The sequence below is a fragment of the Leucopleurus acutus genome (genome assembly GCF_964270905.1).
Source record: "Leucopleurus acutus genome assembly, chromosome: 7".
In the NCBI taxonomy this organism is placed as follows: Eukaryota; Metazoa; Chordata; class Mammalia; order Artiodactyla; family Delphinidae; genus Leucopleurus; species Leucopleurus acutus.
Window position 1 is genome coordinate 40,710,365 of NC_139150.1, and position 25,676 is coordinate 40,736,040.

At 39.6% G+C, this 25,676-nt stretch overlaps 1 protein-coding gene across 1 annotated transcript in view; it reads right to left on the reverse strand.

The window, feature by feature from the left end:
- The window catches only part of TLE4 (TLE family member 4, transcriptional corepressor), a 154,814-nt gene that overhangs the window by 96,421 nt on the left and 32,717 nt on the right, over window positions 1-25,676 (reverse strand). Inside the window, exons 5-6 of the mRNA XM_082842267.1 lie at window positions 24,760-24,822; window positions 7,731-7,805 (exon numbers count right to left, since the gene is read on the reverse strand). Of these exons, the coding sequence (XP_082698393.1) occupies window positions 7,731-7,805; window positions 24,760-24,822 (138 nt within the window). The remainder of the gene's footprint in view (window positions 1-7,730; window positions 7,806-24,759; window positions 24,823-25,676) is intronic.

Here is a 25,676-nt window from a genome sequence, read left to right on the forward strand (position 1 = left end):
AAGCACATAAAAAGACACTCAACATCACTCGCTCTTATGGAAATGCACAAAAACACAAGTACCACTATACACGTATCAGAAATGACTAAAAACTCCCAAAACCTATCATTCCAAGTGCTAGTGAGGATGTGGAACAAAGGTTCTCTCATACATATTAGTGAAGACTGAAAAACAGTATGGTCATTTTGGGAAACAGTGTGTCAGTTACTTTAAACATACACTAACCATATAACTCAGCAATCCCACTTCTAGGGAAAACCTTACAAAATTTACAAAAATCTGTATGTTAATATTTACTCAGGCTTTATTCACAAACACCAAAACCTGGAGACAACCCAACTGTCCTTCAAGGGGTGAATGGCTAAATAAACTGGTATATCCATACTGGAATATTATTCAGCTATACAAAGGAACTGACTGCTGATACAGGCAACCACATAGACAAACCTCAAATGCACTATGCTAACTGAAGATGAAAACTCAAAAGGCTACATATATATATATATATATATATATGTCCATTTATATGACATTCTCAAAAAGGCTCACTTTGGGAGAAGAAACAGCATGGGCAGTTGCCAGGGACTGGGGTAGGGAAAAGGACTGACTACAAAGAACAAAGGAATTTGGGGAGGCAGGGCAAGGCAGGAGAGAAAAATTCTGCACCTTGACAGTGGTGGCAGTCACATGACTATACTGGGTTGTCAAACTCACAGAACTATGAGCTAGAAAGAGTAAATTCTACTTTATGTAAATTATACCTTGATAAATCTTTAAAAATATACAGAATATTAATAATGAATATGTATTGCTCCCAATTCCAAATAAAAAAAAATACAAATTTAGAAATGCATGCAGCCTCATTTTTACCACATTTTCTATTACCTGTTTCTCCTTATTCTGCTATCCTCGGACACTAAAGTTTTATTGAAATTAAAATGTGCTAATTAAGGTTGATTTATGTGTAGTAAAATGCAAAATCATAAAGCTTGCAAACACCAAAACCTTAGTAAGATGATTTAAATGTAATCTGAGGATCATTTCAGAATATGTTTCAGAAAACATTAAAAAATATTTAAATGTGCCCCTTTAATGGGCTACAACGAATGAATGAATGAATGAATGAATGAGTAGATGTAATCATTAAATTATTCTTAGTATTCTATAAAAGGTTCTAACCTTTTCACAAAAGTCCTTAGGAGATAAGGTCACAAATGCATTTTTAGGGAGAATGATATGCTAGGGAGCTTTGAGGAAAACACACACCAACAGTCCTTAAAACTTAGCCTAAGTCATCAATCCTTTAATTGCCTGTTTGGGGGGAGCCTGCCTCCTCTCTCCCAGCTTTGAGGGACACAAGGCAGGCTGGGTCCACGCGGGAAAAGGTCTGGCTAGATGGGAGTTGTTGATATTGCTTGTAGAAACATTACTGGGAAGAAGTCAGTAAGAGAACTAGAAAGGGGGAAGCAAAATGGGAACAAATAAAAAAAAACAAAAAAACACCACACTAACCAATAAAAAAGGGATAACAACGTGCAAACTTGCAAGCTGCCTTGAGTGAAACCTGCTTTTCTGTGTTAACACTTCCCAACCAGTCCTCTGGACCCCTACACAGGCTCCGCCTGCTGTGCACTGGTGTGAATGAAATGCAGATGCACAGCTCTGCGGAAACTCCACTTTCTTCTTAGTGGAAGCCCAAAGCCCACGTGCTTTAAGCTAGGTCAGATGCACCCGCCTAGACACATTCTGCAACTCCTGTAACGCTGTGCGCTTAAATCTACCAGGAGCTATGGAAACGCATTTATTAGGGGGAAGGAGGGAGAGAGGGCTCCCCCTTCAACATGAGCAAAACAGTAGCACTTCAGGTTAGCAACAATTAAGAACAAACAAAACTGACTAGCTTCTAGAAATTTCTTCTAGAGAAGCTTTGTAACAAATTAACAGAGTGTACAAAGTAAGCACAGATTAGAAATCCTGTTCTTTATCTAGGTTTTTTAGGGAGTTCTGAAGTAGAGACAGGGTTTAAAAATTACTTAAGTATATGAGAGTCTTAGATATGAGAGAAGGGAAATTACTGCCTCTTAGAGCCTCATCAAATTACAGCACAAAGATTAGATTATGACTGCATCACTCAATAACACAGTCCCCTGATCCACAGTAAATGAACAAGTTAAAAAAATAAATAAACAACCAAAAGTGAGGGGCACACATACCAATATAAGATAGAGGAATGTGTAGAACGACGTTAAAACTGCTTTCTTTGGCTTAGATGAGCAGGTAAACAGAGCCCTACAACTGCAGAAAACCAGCCTCTGCCCTCCACCTCCAACCCTTATCCCACCAATCTATGTACATCATGTAGTCAGTGGCCAGCATATTTTATGAAGTCTTTAAGCTCCAGGCACACTGTTGAGTAAAGACAGTAACAAAGCTGGAATAACAATCTCTGATATAACAGAAATCTATTTTATAGCTTGTTTTTAAGTTTATTCCATATAATATACATTTAGAAAATACCGATAGTAATCAGAACAACAAGAAAGGGAAGCTCACCTGTAAGTTCACTGAAGAGTAGTCATTTAAAAAACAATGTAAAAGCTGAGACGTTAAAGAACATGTTTTATGCACAGAGCTCACTACAAACTATGATTGTAGTACATGAGTTCAATTGCCTACCTACACCAGAGTCCCCTTAAAGAGCTTGAGGCCTATGAGGTCAAATACTGAGCATCTTAGATTCTCCAGGAAAGCGGAGGGACGGGGCTTGGCTGCAGTTAATAGGGAAGAATGATTCCAAAACAGGAGTGGGGCCTGAAGAAAGTGATCAGGGAAGGAGGGAAAAACTCAAAACAAGGTAGTTGATCACTACTGCAGGCAACTGAACTCCATCCTGCTGGGACCCCTCTGTGAAGGACTGTATGCAGAAAGCATCTCAAAATCACCCACCAAAGGGGCAGGGGAGTGTTCCACTGACTGTTCACATATAAGCCCAGGATTAACCCATGGTGAGGAGAAACTCCCTCACTCTTCTACGCTGCACACGCCTAAGTGAGGAGTGGACTCCCCACAAAAAGCACTGGGGAAATGAAAGAGCTTCCCAGTGCAGCTGAGGGGAGGTGTTGTCAAGCTACAGAAAACATGTTGTTGTGGCAATGACTAGAGAGAAAGGCAGATAAGGAGGGTATGAGGTGGACCAAGGAAGGACAACACGGTTTCTGCACTGCAGGATATCTGTGCCCAAAAAGGGTGAAGAGTACAACTACTGCAAAATTAAGAATACCTCTGGAAAGCCCTTTATTAGCAAACACAGAAGAGGTAAAATATGGCTCTCAGATACTTCACACATTTTTGCTTTTGTCAAAAAAGTGAAGTTCTATTTTTAATTTTATTTCAAACTTTGTGCTATCAGAGGCTGTGATGTAATGGCGGGGACAACACATACACACACACACGTTTTAATATATACACATATTTATATCTTTCAGCTTTTTTGCCTAATGGCTAATTAATTTATAAAGACAACAAGGGAAATTATCACAATGGTGGATCTAAATGCCTCTGAAACTTAAAATAGCTGTTTTTAAATCTATAATGGAAAAAGAGGGATGTACCATTTAAAAACTGTCATACTGCAAGACCTTGTGCCAGAATGCCAATCTAAAATGCATACATGTGTACACACACACACACACACACACACACACAATTTAAGGGCCAATCACAGGACAAGGACGATAAAACAAAATGCTAAGAGGAAGGAAAGAAACCCCAAGGGTATTGTCTTTCTTTTTTTAAACTAACTCAAACACATAGACTGGTAAAGGCACAGTCATTTAAATCACTGCCTTAGTAATACAAGTAATATTTAAATAGATTTAATAGCGCTGCTCCAAACCAATGAATTATGGGTTTAAAACCTATTAAAATGTAATGTTTTTTTCCTGAGCTGAGAGGAGAGAGATTTAAATCCACTGAATTTTAATATTTCAGCTTGAGCTGCAGGAGGTAGAGAAAGTCCAAATGAACTATTCCATCAGCACCATTCAAGCATGAACATTTTAATCAGTTTTACTTCCTTGGAGTTCTCTAACACAGTTTACGCTGTCATTCTGAAAGCACTTAACACAGAGAATGTGAAAAACCACCAAGGCTTGTTATTGCCTTTACAATTGATGGCAAATAATTTTGCAGACTTCCTATCATTAAAATGTCACTGCTAAAAATTGAGGTTCAGCATTTCTTGTGCTAAACTGCATTTTCCTACAACACCATGGCATACCTGTTCTTAAGGATTTTTTAAGGGGGTGTACTTTTTTAAAAAATGCACATTTCTATCATTTCTTTCCTCAAAGAGGTTAAAAAAGAGGGGGAAGGAATCCAAAGGAACCCCATTTTCTATGTTTACAAGCCAAACATTTTCTTTTCCAATGTTTGTACTAACAGAACTTTTTTCTTAATGGGAGTTTCTTTGGTGAAATTCTCATGAGGTTCCAACTTAGCCTCCTTTATTAAACATAACCACATTCACACAGCATGTGCTGATTACATAGTGTAATGGATTTAAAAAGCATTTTAAGATAGTCAGATGACTCAATTTAGTAATACAGGAAATGAAAACATCATTTCTAATTAGATCATATTACTGATTTAAAACTACAATTTGTGTGTTGTTCCAACAGTGTGATCTTATAGAGATTCTAATTTAAAAACACAGTGGCTAGCAGGACACATGACAAGATCTAACTAGATGCATAACGTTCCCACAGCCCATTTGAGGGAACTCCAGGAAAGCTTCAAGGAAATGTGAAATACGAACAATTCAGAACAAAATATTAACTATAGAAAACAACACAGGCATTTTCCTGGGTTTTTTCCCCTATAAAGAAAAGATAAATGATATTTAACTTATTTCTATCTATCAACAGTTTTAAGCTGAACATGACCTGTGAAAGAAATCATTATAACTGTGTTTCATTCCATTAAACACAACTAGCTTACTGTCAAGAGAACAAGCCGCCTCTCCAGGTTTCGGGCTCACTTCAGCTTTTTGCATTTAAACTGCATGGATCACTGGTTTGGCTCATTTACCAATGAAGGTAGAATAATACTGCAGAGTTAAAAAAGGTGCTTCATCAGATTTCATTAAATTTGGGAACATTTGTGCTTGTCTGGATGGTGTGCATAACATATAAAACAGACACATATGCAGTGAGAAATAAATGAAGGTCTGCAGGGGCTTAGGTGGGTCTTTGCCTCTCAGGAGGAAAACCTTCATTCCCTGGGTGCAGAAAATCACTGACGACTACCTAAAAATCAAGTCACAAAAATCTAAAACTGACCTCTCATCACTTTTGGTAGCAGGTCAAAATACCACCACCTCACAACACAGCCATGCCTAACCAGACACGGAACAGCAGGTGCATTTAAAGTTCCACAATGTTACAACTGAAAACTACTGGACACAAGGCACTAAGCAGGGCTGAAACAGACAAAGACAGAGAACAGCAGCCACAGAAATGCATCAAGCGAGTTCGGTGCAATGGGGCTCTTTCCTCCTCACTTGGTTTGTGGCTCCCTAAAACTGCTGGGTTTGTTTTTTCTATTTCTGCAATCTGTTTTGCAGAACAGTCAGATGATGTGATTTTGATTCCATTTTCTGCTCAGATACAAATAATTTGGAATTGCCACCAGATCCACCAACTACAGCACACGCTGCTTTGATAGCATGCAGCTCTGAGTTAGTTCTTCAAATAAGTTTTTAGGTCACCAAATTAAATTAGCTTTGTTTTAATAATTAAATCCATATATACACAATATGTCTGTCAGTTACTCGGCTACAGTCTAATAAATCATCTTCTCCCTGAGAAAAGGCCATCTGCCATCCCATTCAAAACAAAGTATGCAAATGAAATAGATATAAAACAGTATTAAAAATATACTTGACGTGATCAAAGAAAGGGAACTGTTCTGCTTTCACATCTTCCCTCATATTTTTAAGCAACATCCAACACAAAACAATGTGTTTCTGATTTACATTAATCTCACCACTGTACCGACAGTAACTAATAAGACTCAAAAAAGAAACATAAAAGCATTCTGTTTTCCTAGAAAGGGCTGCCAACCAGACATAAGGTAGGACGGCTACGTGTATTTTAGCAGTTCATACAAAAATAAACACCAAGCCAGAAATGACCCAGGCAGCTCTTCTATAGGTCCTCACCCATGTATTCTCTCCTTCGACAGCAGACTGCATAGTGGGTGAGAAAAGGAGGTTCTATCCCCAGTGACCTTGGGAGATTTGGTAATCGAAGTATACCCCAAAAGGAATACAACATGTGCTTCAAGCAAACACAGCTGGTATATACATATACACTAACTTTAAAATTAAAGCTTTCTCAACGTTAAAAAAAGAAATTTTTATACTGCCGTTTTCTGGAATTTTTGGAAATAAAAACTAATTGTGAAATGTATTCATCTCTCTACCACCCCCTCAACACAGAAAATATACAACAAATGAGTCTCTACATGGCTTGTTCTGATTCAGCCTCTTCTTGCCAAAGGACACTTCCGAGGAAATAAAGGTTACTCTTTTCCATTTATCATGTCTTCTAATTTACTACTGGTATTTTCTTGTGGTCAGAGGGACACAAAATAGAGCTCAAAATAGCCCATTAAAAACAAGCTGCAATCAGACTATTGCTCCACCACCATCGGCAGCCATCCCAGAGGTCTGATTTCCTTGTTAAAAGACAGAGGCATAATTGAAGCAATATCTTCACTTCAGATTGATTATCAGGCGACCCTTATCTGCATCTTCACTCAGCAATTTGAATTTTAATGAAAGTAAATGGAATAATTAGCATTTCAAAGTGTGTTTGATACACTGAGGAAGAAAAAAGGGAGAAGACTTTTGTGTCTAATCTATACACAAAAGCAAGTATTTGGGAGGGGGCAGAAAGAGGAAAGTACAGTTGTAGTGTCTTCATTAGAATAACCTAAGGAACTGCTTCTAACAGCTGCATAAACAGAGATGTGAATATTGTGCTTTTCTCAGCTAAGATTTTTTGCCTTTATTATTTCTAAGTTTTAGCACCTTATTTTATTACTGGTTACCTTAATCGGGAAGAACAAAAATATAAGTGGAGTTGGAGTGATTGCTCAAACCTATGAATTCCAGCAGGATTTCTATGCAACGTTAATGGTACTAGGAAGGATTTTCCAACTGGCCCGCTGATTTTGCAAAAAGGTATGGTTCATCTATTATTTCTACTACCAATGGACACTAGTCCTTAAAAAACCACTCATCACAGGGGAGGAAGAGTAGCAGGGAGATGCGAAAATGTACATTTTATTTCACTAAAAATGGTATTAAGATACTCGAGGAAAGATAAAAGAAATCAGGTCATTTTAACATCAGGGCAATGTGTGTCTTTTTACTGGCAAAAGGCTAGCAACAGAGGCTGATTGCAAAGGAAAGAAGTATTATGAAAAAGAACTACCCAGCCTCCTTAGGGGGAAACTTTTCAGGAACACTGTCAACTTGAATTGGTGAGAATATGTCCACAGTTCCTGACAAACTTCATGCGAGATTGAAGGCAAAGTGCTTCATTTCACTTTGTGGTCCTCTATTGCCTTTTGCCCCTTTGGTTGAACAAAATTTAAAAGGAGAGCAAGAGAGAGCTGATAACAAACACTACGATGATCAGAGCTAAAATGGAAAGGCCACGTACCCCAATGATGGCGTTCAGTTCTGCCATGGTCACCTGCTTGGCCCGTTCCACAGCCTGCACCACTTGTTGCTGGTGCTATAAATGAAGATCAGAAACAGAATACAATTATTTGTTTTCTAGTCAGTCAAGAACAGCTTTTCCTAACATGTCCTCTAACTTTAATTACATGCAAAACAGGATTCAGGGGTCTCCATATTTCAAATAAAAGCTCTTGGGTGGTGGATGACTAAATGTCTAGGGTACCTCTGTCTCTACAGTGCTGAGAAGTAACTGGACATCCAACTGCAGGGATCATCCCTGCGCCCCCATGAAAGATGCTCCCTTACAACTGATAGAAGCAACTTAAATTTTACTTTCAAATCAGTGGTGCACTTTGACCCAACATCTTCCGCAAATACTAACAAAACAACACAACCCATCTCACCTGCTTTCTTTGTCTTTTTCTCTGCCACTTACATAAGACGTGCTTTGAAAATATTGCCTGCAAGTACTTACTAAGTTTCCACCTGGTATCTGTTAGAGAAGACACCAGAAGGACATACAGAATTCAACGTTTACATTTCTTCTGTAAATGTGAAAAAAGCGCTAATTTCATTCCTGTCATTAAGGGCTGCATATTTAAAAGATATTAAAAATGTACAACTCTTGCCAGCAGTAAAGTTTAAGGACCTCAGGTATTTTTTTTTTTAATGCAATAGGAAAACTAAAACCTACAAGTTTATTTTTCTTTTGAAAACTTAGGATGGACAGCATAGGAAAATCCCTCTGACCACGATTAAGTTCTAAAGAGAATAAGCAAGATCTGATTTTAATAATTTTAGTAATATCAGAAAAATTAAATAGCACAGAAGTCTCTCTGCATGAAGGCACTCACATCTGGACACACACAAGTGCTTATACAGTACCCCCAAAATGTAAATATTATTCCCAACTAAATACACTTGAACACTCTAGTACATACACACTCAAATTGAGTCTAAAATAGGTCTCTTCTGTACATTTTTCAACTTGGTTTAGTGAATGAAGAGCCAGAGACTGTGCTGTGAAACAGGTACTCCTTTCTGTGGCTGGGAAGAGTCTTGTTTTGGTTGATCTCAGCTGAGAAATGTACTAACATTCTCTACTGATTTGAAGTGAGTACGGAAGCTCAACTATCATACTGCTTAATACACAGAAAAAGCTAAGCCATCAGTTATATATGCAATTCCCCTCGACATACCTGGTACTACACTGAAAAGCCCCCAAATATACAGTTACTGGGATTAACTAGGGTGGCCACTATTTCCACTTCCCAGCTCTGTAGGGGTAGTGGGGGAGGTGATATGGGAAAGGAAACTGCTTTAAATTAGTTTATCTACATGCAGTGTTTTCACCCTTGATTTCCTAATAGAAATGTGTATTTTATGCCTATTAATAATGCAAGGAAAACTGTCAAATGACAGATCACTGCATTTTACACTTTTAATGGACTCTGATCATTAAACTACATACCTTGATTTTTTTTTAAGAGTCTGTTTCAAAACAAGGGCTTCAGAAGCAATCCCCAAAATCTTTATAATAGATATCTCCAACCATCCTTATTCTTTAATAAAATATTTACCGAAGTGAAATAATTCATTTTCCTCTTTCTCTGAAAGTAAAAATCGTAAAGATTCATGAAAACACTAGAAGGAACAGAGAGGTATAATCGATAAAACGGCCAGTAATAGCTGTTCTCTCTTGAAGCCAACCTGACCATGTATGTTTACTGAGCATCTACCATGTGCCAAGCACAGAGCTCGTATTTAGATTTAGGACAAATCTGGTTGTCAGGGTAGTGAAAACTAGCAGTACTTGGAAAGCAGAAAAAACAAACAAACAAACAAAAAGCACGTAGGATGACTCTGGGAATTATCTAATATTCAAAGTGAGTTTATGGACAAAAATTTTTATGGAATTTTCTACCTTTTACTTTCCAACATTCAACAATGGCTGCTCAAAACTTCCATGAAACTGAAAGCCAAAGAACACATGTACACTTATTCAACATGCATACCTCTCATTCCATTCACACATCCATTCGTTCAATTAAAGTTTTTAAAAGCTCTTACTCTCCGCCATTTCTGCATATTACTTAAATACCTCTCCATATTACTGAAATATCATCTACTTTACATTAAGTATTCAAAGAACAGTTCCATGAGACAGAAATGCAGAAAATACATCTAGTTAGGGCCTTTCTACCACGAAGATCGCTCAGTTCTTGCTTCATAAACTAGATTCCAACTGCCAAGATGAGCAAAGATGCCTTAGGCAGTGGGGATATCTTTCTGACTTGGCATTAAAATCAAGTACATTTACTGAGAAAACCAGAAACACACCAGTGAACCGTTAACACTGACATCAGATGCTTTCATAGAAACTCTTGCTAAAAAGCTAAAATGACAATGGAAGTCATGATTCAGCTCCTTCCTTTTCTCTCCTGGCAATGGCCATGGGCTAATACCATATCTGAACTTTACCTGTAGTTCAGGATTTTACTTCCCTATTTCTGCTTACAACCGTGAATCATGTGGTGCTTAAGGACTTTTTGAACGGAAGCTCCCTAAGGCAAAGAATGCCTCCTCCCCCCTTGTGCTCTGAAAGCACCAGAAACACCCGGACATTGCTCACTCAGCCACAAGTAACACTGTACCACACACTGAAGCAGCATGAAGAAGGGCAAATGATCCCAAAAGAAAAAAATGAACACTAGGAGAAGAAGCCCTAAAGTACTCTCGCAATAGCACCCAAAGAGGCATTGTTCTTCCATTTTCAAATTTCAACATATAAACTCTCTGACTCAGAAAATCTGGCAAGTTTTTCACATCTTCTTAGAACCGTGCAGGCTTTCCCATGAGTCTGCCGTCTCTTCCCCTTCCCCATCCGCCCCTCTCCTCCCGCTCCACCCACGTCTCATTTCCTCTCCCACTTCCTGCTGGTCTCCTCTGTGGCCTCACCACAAGTGGTGACAGCCACTCTAGACCCGGTAAATCTGCAGGAGGAAGAGTCCTGTGGCCTCTCTCATTGCTCAAGCTGCTCACTCAGATACGAGTTCCCCGTCTGAACTTTCCACCAGCACCACCAAATAAAGTGCCACTAGGAATGCATTAATAAGCCAAGGGTCTCTGAGAGAGGGGCCTCTAACTGGGATTTGGAGGAGAGAAAAAATTAAAGAAATAAAACCTCAAATATGTATTCTTTAAAATACTGTGACCTGTAATTTTAAAAAATCCAAACGAACGGACAAAAAACCTAGATTCTGATTATGGTTTCACGACTCTGTAAATTTACGAAAAATTACTGAATTGTACACCTAAAAAAATGAGTAAATTTTATGATGCATAAATTACATCTCAATAAAATACTGTGATTTAAGGAATACAAGCATGGTTGTAAAAAAAAAAAAGACCAGTAAAATGAAAATCTATACGTTAAATCACTTGCCTACTTACTTTCATCATCATAAAATTACTTTTTTGCACTTGTTCAAAGTATTAAGAATATTTTTTTCCACACGAAAGAGACTAAAACAATATAAGCTTATGATAAGTCCAACAAAGCCTGCTGAGAAACTGGCATTAACAAACCACTAGAATATATATATACCTTAGATATTGAACGTATGTTTCTCAGAAGAGACTACAAGGACAGTATCTGCCATGCCAATACTTTGAGGCATGGCAATAGATCTGGTACCTGTAATACAAACTTTAATTTAAAAAACTATTATCACAACTTACAATTTTTTTTTTTTAAATCCCTCTTATTGACAGGGGTACTATAGGGGTAGTAAGGACAGATATGCAAAATGAACTAAAATTCTTATCCTGACATGCGGAAATGCAAAAGTGAGCAAGAGATAGTGGCCCCCCTCCTTACACAATTCACAGAGCGTCTTACAATACAGGAATGTAGGATTTAAAGGACTAGGGAAGATTATTGGCAGGAACGGTCAGCACATTTCCTGGGGCATCAAGGAAAGGCTTTGTTTTCTTATTCATTCATTCCATTATTTATTTATGAAGCAGCTACTGTGTGCCAAGCACTGTGGCAGGAACTAGGATTAATGAACAAGACAGTGAATTAATAACATTCAAGAGGCTTTGTAATTACAGTTGCAGGATAGTTTCCATGAAGACAATGACAGGATGCTACGAAATCACTCATCAGAGAAATATCTAATCAAGTCTTAGGGTTGGAGGAAGATTCCGTAAGGAAGTGGACCGGACAACTGAGACCAGAAGAATGTGCAAGAGTTCCGCGAGTGAAAAGCAGGGAGAAAAGAACTGGAGGCAAAGGGAACAGCCTGGATAAGGTTCCTGAAGGATAAAGAAGCTCGTCTATCAAGGAAGAGAAAGAATGAGTGGCTGGAGGAGGAGAGAAGACTGCTCCCTAACTACTTCCCACACGATTCTGTCTCTAAATTCTCCTCCACAGTAGTGCACCCTCAGGTATTTGAAAATGGCATAATGCATGTTTTCAACTTTCTCTATTCCAGGTTAAATATCCCCAGGTCACTGGCTTTAGGAGACTTGCTCATCCTTCTGGCTACTCCTCTGGCTGTGTTCAATGTGACTAGACACAATTTGATCCTGAGCAGATCAAATCCAAGTAGAAGTGTCACTCCACATCCATTAAGTCAGAGCCTTTTCCAGCAAGTCTACCAAGTTTACTAACACAAATGAGCTATAAATTTAACCAAAACTCTTTTAGTCAGTCTTTCCTAAATGGTATCCCAAGAAATGTTATTTAGGCCCACAAGAAATTAGGTTATTACTTATACAAAATACAATTTTAAAATTCACAAGGTGTAATTTGGCTAATACCTGGCAAACTGCTCGCCTTCTCATAGCTTCGAATCTCGAAAGAGGGTGAAGATGTATGCAGGCCTTTCCAGACAACTTTGGCTATGGAGCTCGGGATTAAGGCTCTCAGGAGACACCCTGGGAAATGCTGCCCGAGTCTTTCTCGTACTGACCATTTGGCCTTGTCTTCTTCATTCTCATTCATATGCAGGCAAGACATTCTTCACTGATATGTCCAATAAGCTCTACAGGTCCAGAGCTTCCCAACAGAACTTTCTGCAATGCTGGAAACGTTCTAGATCTGTGCTCTAGCCACATATGGGTGGATATTGAACACAAAGTGTGGCTAGTGCGACTGAGAAACTGGATTTTTAACCACATTTAGCTTTAATTAATTTTAATTTAAATCTAGCTAGCTACTTATGGCTATGGCTACTGTACTGGACAATGCAGCTCTAACTTAAGGTACCTTAAAGCTTAAGTCCAGTAATAATAATCCAACCACTACCTAACTGAAAGTCAAAGAAATGAGTCAGTTTCTCAAATACACACTAATGTTTTTAGACACATACAGATAAGAGTTGGCACTGCTGCCTTTGGAAGGAGGCCCACATTTAAACCTGCAGAAAAAAGGTCTCCTTCCTGAGAACCATCTTTCATTTCCTGAGGGGAAGCAGGCCATAAGGATCTCACCAAATATCCAACTGTCAACCAAACACACGGCCATGCAGAACAAGTCAATCTGTCAGCCATGGAACTTGGGACAGGATTATGCTCTCTGATGCCTCACTCAGTATTGTGAGAAAAAACATTTTAAATGGAAGGCCGCCCAATGTAAAAATTAGAAAACTGGTCCAAATCCTCTAAAGCCCCACTGCAGGTGTATTAGTCACTTTAGGACATTCCTTAGATACACAACACTGTCAGAGCACATTACCAACACTGATGAAATGGCCTGGCTGGGAAGCAGACGTGTCCTGTAAAGGCTGCTGGCCCTTAATGAATGATCTCAGGTCTTACGGGTGTCACTGCATATGTGTCAGGGGATCTCTGGTGCTTTCAGCCAAGCTCTCCTACATCAAACCATGTTCTCATGAGCCACTGATTCCTTACAAAGTTAACAGCAGTAAGACAAGTTAACCTGGTGCCATTATGAGGCGAGAACACTACCACCGGTGCATGTAACCACTGTATTTTGTTCATTTCCTCCCTAAGGCACAATATGAAAGTGACTGATCACATTTTTCAACTTCTATTTCATGATTATTCTACACATGCAAAATGTGGTTCAGAATAATTCAGTGCCATATTAAGCCAGGTGCCAAATAAACAGCACTTGACATACAACCGTATCTCATAACACAGCGAAAGGGTTTGTTTTCCATCAGATTAAAAGGACCAAATTTATGCAAAGTCCAAAATAGAAGTTCATTGATTTGACTGGCTATCTTAGCCTACTGGAACTTTAATACACATTATCACTACTATGCAATTGTGTATTATTTTCTACTATTTAAATGTAATGTAGAACACCTAAATTAATCTACAGAATTCTGGAGAAAACACAACTACTGCTCATTAGAAAAGCTAACAAGGCAATAAAAACACAGTTTTGAGTTAGTTAAAATTAAAAATTAAATTTGCACTAGAAAGAATTTAAGTTGGAATGTTCCCGTTTCTCTAGGTAAATATAAGAATAAAAGTAGAAAGAAGGCTTAAAATTTTCACTCCTAAAAATTCTCATCATCAGAGAACTTTGGTTAAACATGCTCAAAAGAATGATTTGAATTTTTTTTTTTTTCATTTGTTAATATTCACAGATGCAAGGCAAAAAGAAGTGCTCACTCCAATCTGGGCTCCTCCACAGCCTCCAGAAAGCCTGCTTCTGCTTACAGAACTCAAGGAACAAGAAAATTTAGCTATGGAATTGCAGAGGACTAGGGGAGGAGGGCACTATCCATCACCTCCTTGGCACTGAATGACTAGAAACTAGTTGTAACAACCTGCTGAAAACAAGGTTAAAGATGGATAATGCCATTTCTCCAAATCTAACGATGACCATGGGTTTGATAAATGGGAATTAGGAAGCCATTGGTCATAAGGAACCACCTTCTGTTCTCTCACCCTGTCCAGTAAGGTACATACATTTCAGGTTACTTCAGGCTGTGGCTGGAAATGGTTTTAGGCCCAAGACATTAAAAATGGATCAAGTTTCATGCTGCAAAGCAATGAACCTGAGCTACTTTTTCTGAGATGTCTTAAAATTCCACAAAACCAAGAGTGACTTATCCAATATATCTTTCATGATTTGGAGGGGAGGCAGACTGTCAAAAATGTTGATCCCATGTTCTCCAGTTTGAGGACAAGACATATGCATAAAAGAGTATGTCTGAGATAGATGAGGGGAAAAGAACTATAACTTAAGGACTCACAAATGTCCCACTTACGAGAAGCGGTTTCCTTACCAATAACTTTCTCAGCTTCAAGCAGCATGTTCCTTCCAGCAAGTCTACTACAAAATATGGCAGTCCTATGAGTGATCGCCTATATTCCATCCTTCAATTGAGAGGGGTCTTCAAAAATCTTTGTGCTTTTAAAAATATGGGCATAAACATAAGCTGTGTATCTAGACCTAGATGGCCCACAGGGCCTATCACTGTTCATGGGGGTTCCTTTTCACCCCCTGTGCATGTATGAATGATAAAGAATGCCTGATGGGTGACTCTTTTTCCCTACAATTCAGACCCTAGAAGAGACTTCTATAACAAGAACTTTGCATTATTTTATATTTTACGTGATAGATTAAAATACAAGTTGTGCTGATTATACAGTCAGAGCTAGAGTTTGTCACATAAAGATACACCACTGGGTCAGTGTGACTTCCCTTCAAATCAACACTGGTAATAATAATAATGCTCACTATTTTTATTTTGTGCACAGCACTGTGTCTAGAAGCAATTGCTAGCTATCCCTTGATATCCCTTCTATTACATTAGTTTAAGTTTTAGGTGGGCATCCTCAACTAAGACTGCATTTCCAAGTCTCCCTTGCAGCTAGCTATGGGCAAGTAAGTAGGCACTGGCCACTGCAAAGTGAGCAAACAATGTGAGCATCATCCACACCGCGACCTTCAAAGAAGAAGCGCAAGTTCTCTCGTCCTTCCTGCTGGCTGGGGCAGGACATGGTGATGCTGGGGACGATGAACATCAATATATAAGGAACTTGAGTTTACAACATCGTGGAGTCCCCAAATTAGCTACAGCTGCTTCTATGCAAACTGTTATGTAAGAGAAAAACAAACTTTTATTTTGCCTAAACCACTGTTCCTTTAATCTCTGTTAAAGCAGCCTAATACCCAGCTAGGTCTTTCACATTATCACTAGTCCTCATATAACAACCCTATAGTGCAGGTATCCCATTTTTCAGATGAGGAAACTGCAGCCCAGAAAAATAAAGTATTGTGTTCAACATGATAAAAGAAGCAAGTGGCTAAGCCAGGATTCGGTCCCAAGTCTGCCTAACCTCAGGCTCTTATCACACTGCCTCCCACATAACATAACTCTTCCAATGAACTCTGCTCCTTGTTAGGGGAGCAACAAGTTTCTGAAAAATACAAATGGTACTCTGAGGAAAGAAGACTTTAAATTATGACGTAATACGTCACCATCGTGTAATACATTACTGACCTACAGCCTATTAGGGGTTTGAAGTTCTCAAACATCTTAAGAAAACCTTGTTAGTCACCACAAACCATACCCTGCCCATCTCAAAAATAAACTATTTTATAACCCAAGGGAAAAAAAGTACAAAAAGCACAACTGTCCTCAAAAAGCACAACTGTCCTCTAAGTAAGACCCTCAGCTAGTGCCCAACATTTAGTTAATGCTTAATCTAACAGGATAATACGATACTTACAGGCTTTCCGAAAAAATTAAATATTCCTGCCCTTCTGAAAGATCATCTGTGTGGAGCTAACCACCCACTGTTGCAAGCAGCCCCTGGAGCTGCGAGCCTAGCTTATTTCACAGGAAGACCGCCAGCCAGCCCGCCCATTCACAAATATTACCTTCAACTCTTCCCAGTTTTTTACCGAGTCCCTCCCTCCTCTCCAAATGTCTTGGGACCCAAAATAAGCTGGAATAAAATTCATTTCCCAGAAAAGGTTAAAAACAACAACAACTGGCATTTACTATCCAAAGTGCTTTACATTTTAATACATATAGTACACATTGTAAAAATGGGGTTACTCTCACCATCTACAGAAGTATTACAACTCACAGATCAACTTTCCCAATATAAAGCCAGTAAGATGCAGAGTTGGTCTGATTCCAAGTTAGCAGGAACACCGTGCCTTGCTGCCAGGGTGTAACAAGTGGTGCATAGTTTTCAACCTACATTAGAATCGCCCTAAAGGTATGTTCCTGGAAAGGGGGGCTGGAGGGCACTGGAGATAAGTCAGTACTTACTGGCATCCTTCAATTCTGCTGAGTGCTCACTAAGGTCTAAGAGTCTACACGCTATATCCTGAAATCGCTGATACAGAGCCCATCCACACAAACTACTTGTAAAAACAAAACTAACTCCAACTAAGCCACCAGGTACTTTGAAAACAGCCAGTCCCGCAACTAGACTGAGAAATTTGTTCTTTTAGATCACAATGCGTGTAGAACACAGACCCCATCCAAAATCACTGTGTCTTCCAAGGCGAACTCTACAGCGCGAACACCTTGCAGAGTTGTCATGTTTTGGATCTTTGCTTGCTGGTTGGGGAGAGACGGGCGTTTGCTAAATTGGAAAATTAATTTTGGGAGCTAGAAGAGAATCACCCTTGAGGCTACCTAATATGCCTCATGGAGATTTTTAGCTAGTTCACAGCCCTGGGTTGTTTTAATTGATACTTTTTTCCCCTATAAGCACATCAGAGAGGAAGATAAACAATACACACTCTTCCAAAGGGCAATGACTAGAAAGGGGAGGGAAGGGCTGGCTCCAGGTCCTCTCAGAAGGGAACTCTGGGCTTCTCGGCTGCTGCTGCTGCAGCTAGCACTACTGCCAGCCAACCTCAGGAGCCACTGGTTACTATGTGCTAAGCTGCACCAGACAATCCCAGGGAATCCTCACGGCAATCATATGCGTTCCATGCTATTATTAACTTCATCCTACAGATGAGGAAACTGAGGCTTAAAGAGGCAAATCACTTGCTAAAGGTCACCCAGCTTAACTAGGTTATAGTGAGCCATGCAATTTGTAACACGGAAGCCAGGACTCGACCCAGATGTGACTGTCATCATCCCTGGCCATCTCTTGCTTAGGGAACTGCCAACAGGAAGTTGGTTAGAGTTCCTCCTCAGCAAATGAGACCTGAAGTGAGACAGAGAAGAACTTCCCATTTACTGCTTTGAGATTTGCCTTTTACAGAAGAAATCTGAGGACAGCAGAATTCCGAAAAGTCTTACCCATCCCTAGAAGCCAAAAGCAAGTGGGAGAAAAGAACAGCTTCAGACAGGTGAGGACTCACTCACTAGGTTTCTCTAAATCCTGATTTTAAGGATCCTGTGAAATTTTAAGAACTGTAAGTGACAATTACTCACTTAATGAAAAGAGTTGGCAATATCTTTGTTTAATGCCTGGAACTTTGGAAGTGGTTGTACACAAGTGCAATAAGCACATCACTAAAATAGATATTGGCTATAATTTTTTAAAGTGTTTTGGTGAAATCTAATAGGAAAATACTTTTCTCTGATGTTACATACACAGACACACTTCGAGTCCTTGAGCTACAATTATACAACTTACTTCCCCAGAAAATGTCTTGCAGTTAAAACTAAATTTGTTCAACAGCTGTCATTCAGTACATATTTTTTTTTAATTTTAGAAACTGTGGTACACTAGACACAAGCAATATTAAGCAGGTACATTAGTCAGCACATGGGAGCTAAATTAAAAATAGACTTATCTAGATGTCTGTAAGTTTACTTCTTGTTCCTGCCAAACTCCAAAAAACCCCTCCAACCACTGTCCTGTAGCTTATGCACTAGTCTTCAGGAAATGTTTTTCTTTTCTCTAAATACAATCATTTACCTTTTAAATAAAAAGATTTTAGATGTCCTGCCTGCAGTCAGCCGCACACGGTGGCTTGTTGCTCCAGGACCTTGCTTCAGACGTGGCATTCAAAGATGTCTTTGCTTTGAAAAGAAGATTCATTGCATGGGGAAGCAGAGAGAGGAAGGAGCCATTGAAAGCCGTGTGGCTGACAGGGTCTTGGTGCTCTGGCCAGGTGTCAGGCCTGAGCCTCTGAGGTGGGAGAGCCGAGTTCAGGACATTGGTGCAACAGATACCTCCCGGCTCCATGTAATATCAATCAGCAAGAGCTCTCCTAGAGATCTCCGTCTCAACGCTAAGACCCAGCTCCACTCAGCAACCAGCAAGCTCCAGTGCTGGACACGCCATGCCAAAAACTAGCAAGACAGGAACACAACCCCACCCATTCTGCCTAAAATCATAATAAGCTCACAGACACCCCAAAACACACCACTGGACATGGTCCTGCCCGCCAGAAAGACAAGATCCAGCCTCATACACCAGAACACAGGCACTAGTCCCCTCCACCAGGAGGCCTACACAACCCACTGAACCAACTTTAGCCACTGGGGACAGACACCAAAAACAACGGGAACTACGAACCTGCAGCCTGCAAAAAGGAGACCCCAAACATAGTAAGTTAAGCAAAATGAGAAGACAGAAAAACACACAGCAGATGAAGGAGCAAGGTAAAAACCCACCAGACCAAACAAATGAAAAGGAAATAGGCAGTCTACCTGAAAAAGAATTCAGAGTAATGATAGTAAAGATATTCAAAATCTTGGAAATAGAATGGAGAAAATATAAGAAACATTTAACAAGGAGCTAGAAGAACTAAAGAGCAAATAATGATGAACAACATAATAAATGAAATTAAAACTTCTCTAGAAGGAATCAATAGCAGAATAACTGAGGCAGAAGAACAGGTAAGTGACCTGGATGATAAAATAGTGGAAATAACTTCTGCAGAACAGAATAAAGGAAAAAGAATGAAAAGAATTGAGGACAGTCTCAGCCTTCTCACACTCTTCCAAAATATAGCAGAGAGAGGAACACTCCCAAACTCATTCTACGAGGCCACCATCACCCTGAGACCAAAACCAGACAAAGATGTCACAAAGAAAGAAAACTACAGGCCGATATCACTGATGAACATAGATGCAAAAATCCTCAACAAAATACTAGCAAACAGAATCCAACAGCACATTAAAAGGATCATACACCATGATCAAGTGGGGTTTATCCCAGGAATGCAAGGACTCTTCAATATATGCAAATAAATCAATGTGATACACCATATTAACAAATTGAAGGGTAAAAACCATATGATCTCTATAGATGCAGAAAAAGCTTTTGACAAAATTCAACATCCATTTATGATAAAAACCCTCCAGAAAATAGGCATAGAGGGAACTTACCTCAACATAATAAAGGCCATACATGACAAACCCACAGCCAACATCATTCTCAATGGTGAAAAACTGAAACCTTTTCCACTAAGATCAGGAATAAGACAAGGTTGCTCACTCTCACCACTATTATTCAACATAGTTTTGGAAGTTTTAGCCACAGCAATCAAAGAATAAAAAGAAATAAAAGGAGTCCAAATTGGAAAAGAAGAAGTAAAGCTGTCACCGTTTGCAGATGGCATGATACTATACATATAGAATCCTAAAGATGCTACCAGAAAACTACTAGGACTAATCAATGAATTTGGTAAAGTAGCAGGATACAAAATTAACACATGGAAATCTCTTGCATTCCTGTATACTAATGATGAACAATCTGAAAGAGAAAGTAAGGAAACACTCCCATTTACCATTGCAACAAAAAGAATAAAACACCTAGGAATAAACCCACCTAAGGAGACAAAAGACCTGTATGCAGAAAATTATAAGACACTGATGAAAGAAATTAAAGATGATACAAACAGATGGAGAGATATACCATGTTCTTGGATTGGAAGAATCAACATTGTGAAAATGACTCTACTACACAAAGCAATCTGCAGATTCAATGCAATCCCTATCAAACTACCAATGGCATTTTTCACAGGACTAGAACAAAAGATTTCACAATTTGTATGGAAACACAAAAGACCCCGAATAGCCAAAGCAATCTTGAGAACGAAAAACGGACCTGGAGGAATCAGACTCCCTAACTTCAGACTATACTACAAAGTTACAGTAATCAAGACAGTATGGTACTGGCACAGAAACAGAAATATAGATCAATGGAACAGGATAGAAAGCACCTAGATAAACCCATGCACATATGGTCACCTTATCTTTGATAAAGGAGGCAAGAACATACAGTGGAGAAAAGACAGCCTCTTCAATAAGTGGTGCTATGAAAACTGGACAGCTACATGTAAAAGAATGAAATTACAACACTCCCTAACACCATACACAAAAACTCAAAATGGATTAAACACCTAAATGTAAGGCCAGACAGTATAAAACTCTTAGAGGAAAACATAGGCAGGACGCTCTATGACATAAATCACAGCAAGATGCTTTTTGACCCACCTCCTAGAGAAATGGAAATAAAAACAAAAATAAGCAAATGGGACCTAATGAAACTTAAAAGCTTCTGCACAGCAAAGGAAACCATAAACAAGATGAAAAGACAACCCTCAGAATGGGAGAAAATATTTGCAAATGAAGCAACTGACAAAGAATTCATCTCCAAAATATACAAGCAGCTCATGCAGCTCAATATCAAAAAAACAAAAAACCCAATCCAAAACTGGGTAGAAGACCTAAATAGACATTTCTCCAAAGAAGATATACAGATTGCCAACAAACACATGAAAGGATGCTCAACATCCCTAATCATTAGATAAATGCAAACAAAACTACAATGAGGTACCACCTCACACCAGTCAGAATGGCCATCATCAAAAAATCTACAAACCATAAATGTTGGAGAGGGTGGGGAGAAAAGGGAACCCTCTTGCACTGTTGGTGGGAATGTAAATTGATACAGCCACTATGGAGAACGGTATGGAGGTTCCTTAAAAAACTAAAAATAGAACTACCATATGACTTAGTAATCCCACTACTGGGCATATACCCTGAGAAAACCATAATGCAAAAAGAGTCATGTACCACAGTGTTCACTGCAGCTCTATTTACAATAGCCAGGACATGGAAGCAACCTAAGTGTCCATCGACAGATGAATGGATAAAGAAGACGTGGCACATATGTACAATGGAATATTACTCAGCCATAAAAAGAAACGAAATTGAGTCATTTGTAGCAAGGTGGATGGACCTGGAGACTGTCATACAGAGTGAAGTAAGTCAGAAAGAGAAAAACAAATACCGTATGCTAACACATATATACGGAGTCTAAGGGGAAAAAAATGGTTCTGAAGAACCTAGGGGCAGGACGGGAACAAATTCGGAGATGTAGAGAATGGACTTGAGGACAGGGGGAGGGGGATGGGTAAGCTAGGATGAAGTGAGAGAGTGGCATGGGCATAATATACACTACCAACTGTAAAATAGATGGCTAGTGGGAAGCAGCCACATAGCACAGGGAGATCAGCTCGGTGCTTTGTGACCACCTAGAGGGTTGGGATAGGGAGGGTGGGAGGGAGACGCAAGAGGGAGGGGCTATATATATATATATAGCTGATTCACTTTGTTATACAGCAGAACTAACACACCATTGTAAAGCAATTATACTCCAATAAAGATGTTTTTAAAAATTAAATTAAAAAAAAAGATTTTAAAATAAATTCTAATGCCGCAGCTGCCCTTCTGGCAGTGAGACTGTCACACAGAGAGCCAGTGTTAAAAGATCAGATTAAGAGCCTTCAGTCCTAGCACCAGGTGACGCTTGCAGCCATGCAACAGTGATTTTGCACGTCTCTGAAGAGAGAGGAAATAGAATTCATCTTCCTCTAATAACCTGCCTCCTGCCCTCCCTCCAGAGTACAGTCCATCTGCCTCAGGGTAGAGGCAAGTAGTGCGATGCTCACAGAATGCCCAGAAGAGGAAACAAGGTGGGCAGCGTTCAGACACAAAACATCCGAGAGGCCCGCACTGGACGGGACAACAAACATGTCTGTTGCCCACACATTAAAAGATATACACACACCTTAGGAAACTAAAAAACAGAAGAGCCAATTAAATCCAAAGCAAGCAGAAGAAAAGATATACACAGCATCAGCATTTAGAAAACCATGACACAGGTCATCCATTACACATGTCAAGGATTTCAACCAAGAAATGTCAAAAGTATTGGGGAAATAAACAGTAAGTAGTGAGATTATGGTGCCTATCCTCCCAGCTTAAGGCAGAAGAGGAGTTGCCAGTACCTCCCCACGGCTTTCCTCCACAGGGTGCGACTTCCTTAGCCAATTAATTCCAGTCCAGTCTTGCTCAGCACCACTACCATTACAGTCTGCTCCTACCGGGCCTGCTCACACAAACAACGTAACTCATGTGGGAAAACGACCTTCTGGCAAATCAGCTAGCTCCACCAACACCCCGAGATCTCCTCCCACATCTGAACATAACCCCACAGATCCTGCAAAAATGCCATGGGAATAAGCTGTACTGGTGATTATGTGTAGGAGTCTGTGTCTTCAGAAGCCTACAATCTAATACCCCCCCAGGGAAAATTCAAACTTTTCCCTCTGCCTTGGGGAACAACGCCTCAGCCTGGTCACAGCATGGTGGGTTACACATTCTTCCCATTCACCACCTCCATAAAGCAGAGCTGCTTAAAGTAAGAAGAAATACACGCTGGTATGGATCAGACAAAGGGCAGCCAGACTTCTAAAGAAATGCAAACAGGCCCCTTGCCTCTCCTTCAGCACTCCATGTAATCTAGTCAACAAGCAAATCCTGAGCAGAAATAGGTAATTGGGAGTATAGTGGGCAGTGGTTTTGTGGTCACAGCTAAAGGACGAGAAAGACTTCCTTTGTTGTTTGTGATCCAGAAGAGCATTTGAGTTCAGGATATTAACTTAGGTCCATGGTTTGTGAATATGAGCGCCCCCAAAGGATATATTCCCATGAAAGTTCCTCATGGTTACTGAGGTCTAACCCAGCTCAGACCAGATAAGAAGTCAGATAGGGATCCATCCACATATCTATAACACACAGGAACGCTCAAACACCGGCTGCATGCTAACCTCGGCGCATGCCCACTGGCAGGCAGGCAGGTGAACCGTTCTCCTGAAAAGCAGTGACACAACTGAAGGGAAGGAGGGAAATGCCTCAGTGCCTTCCAGCCCACAACACCAAGCACTGTGGCTGCAAGACGTGCAGCTATTCCATTTATTAGCTTCTTCCTTCTCACAGCTGATCTTACCTGAGCAAATGAAGGATTCCGTAGTCCAGAAGCAAAAACTCTCTCTCTCCAGCTGGTGCACCTACACTTTGTAACTACTAAAAGCAAGCAAGCAAGCAAGCAAGCAGAGGAGGAAAAAAAAAAAAAAAAGCCACCATGCACTAGAAATGCACCTCCTCATTCCACCATGTATGCACCTGTGGGCAGCGTGCACACTTCCACTAGTGGGAGCAGAAGAAAGCAAAGTGAGCTGCACGTGGGGGCTTGGCGAGGCGTGAAGTCTGTGGTACTCAGAGAAATGAGTCCACTGAGTCCATCTTTTGTGTCTTTTTCCCAAATGCACCCACAATGTAAAGACTTCATCAGGTAATAAGAAGTAACTTTTTAGAAGTTGCTAGCCAAAAGTTACATCAGTTTGTTTACTATGTAAAGGTTTTTTGATATATCTTCTGGCAACTCTTAATGCCCAGTGACAAAAGTATAGAACAAGCTCTTGGCTTCCGGGCAATTTTTCAATCTCCCCTATTAGATGCCATTATGACAAAGTCATAATTCTGAGCAACACTACATAGTCCAATGACAGCAAAAGATTTAACAACTGAATTTTGCTTAGCACATTAGAAAATACTCCATCATATAAACACAATTATATTCCACTGAATGTTAATAAGGTGTAGAAGTTGGAATGCGAACACTGTATCTTAGAAATGTGCGATACAAACACCAAGAGACGGACGAGGCCAAGGAGTCAGTTTTATCTGCAAAACCACTGAAATGGTACCTTCCGGCCCAATGCTTGAAACCAACTGCCTTACCTCTTGGGACAGGAAAGGAATGACTTGTGCACAGATAGCATTCAGCCTCTTGACAATCTCTGCCTGCAAAGAAAAGAAAAGAAAAGAAAAAAAAAAAAAAAAGGAAAGGAAAGCAATAAAGAGAACAGTCAGCTGGTTACAAATTCCCGAAATATTAACAGGATGATATTAAAACACACTTTATATTCTGGCTGGCGGATTTCCTAAGGAAGAGGAAAACTCTAATCAGCAAGCCCATTAAAAGGAGGCAGTGACAACAGTGCCACATTAATAGCACAATTTATTAACCAGCATTCATCTTAAAAAGTCAACCTTCAAGCACTAGGACAACATAGAAAGGAATTTAATTTTCGTGACTGGAAATCTGCTTTCAGAAGCCTTCAACGGGACCCTTGTTCATTCTAATGTGGTTTTACATAAAACCTTGCGTCTTGAATTTAGATGGTAAAGATACATTCTTCACTATACCCCAACTTCCCTCACCTAATAACTCACTGGAGTTTGACATTTGCAGCCTTTGCTTTATTTAAACACAGGCACTGAGATTTCATGAGAAAGTCCCCAACCTCCTTAAAGAACAGCACCCAACCAACTCAGGTGAGCTGACTACTTCAGATCCTTACTTATAAACTGTTGGGAAATGGCATGTTTTTGTCAACCATTAAAATTTCCAAATGTGTCCCACCAGGGTTTTCAGTGTGCAGAGGTTTAGAACATGCTAAAATCCTCCTATACTTAGCAGAAAGCAATTATTTATATATGGTGACTAACCTTGGGAATATTAATTACCATTGTACTATAGATCTGCAAAAGTCCCAATAATGTCAGATAATAGAGCGTATTCTCTATTAATTTGGTAAGTGTTCAAATTTTAGACAAATAGGATTCTACAGTAAGTTAAAAAAAAAAAAAAAGAA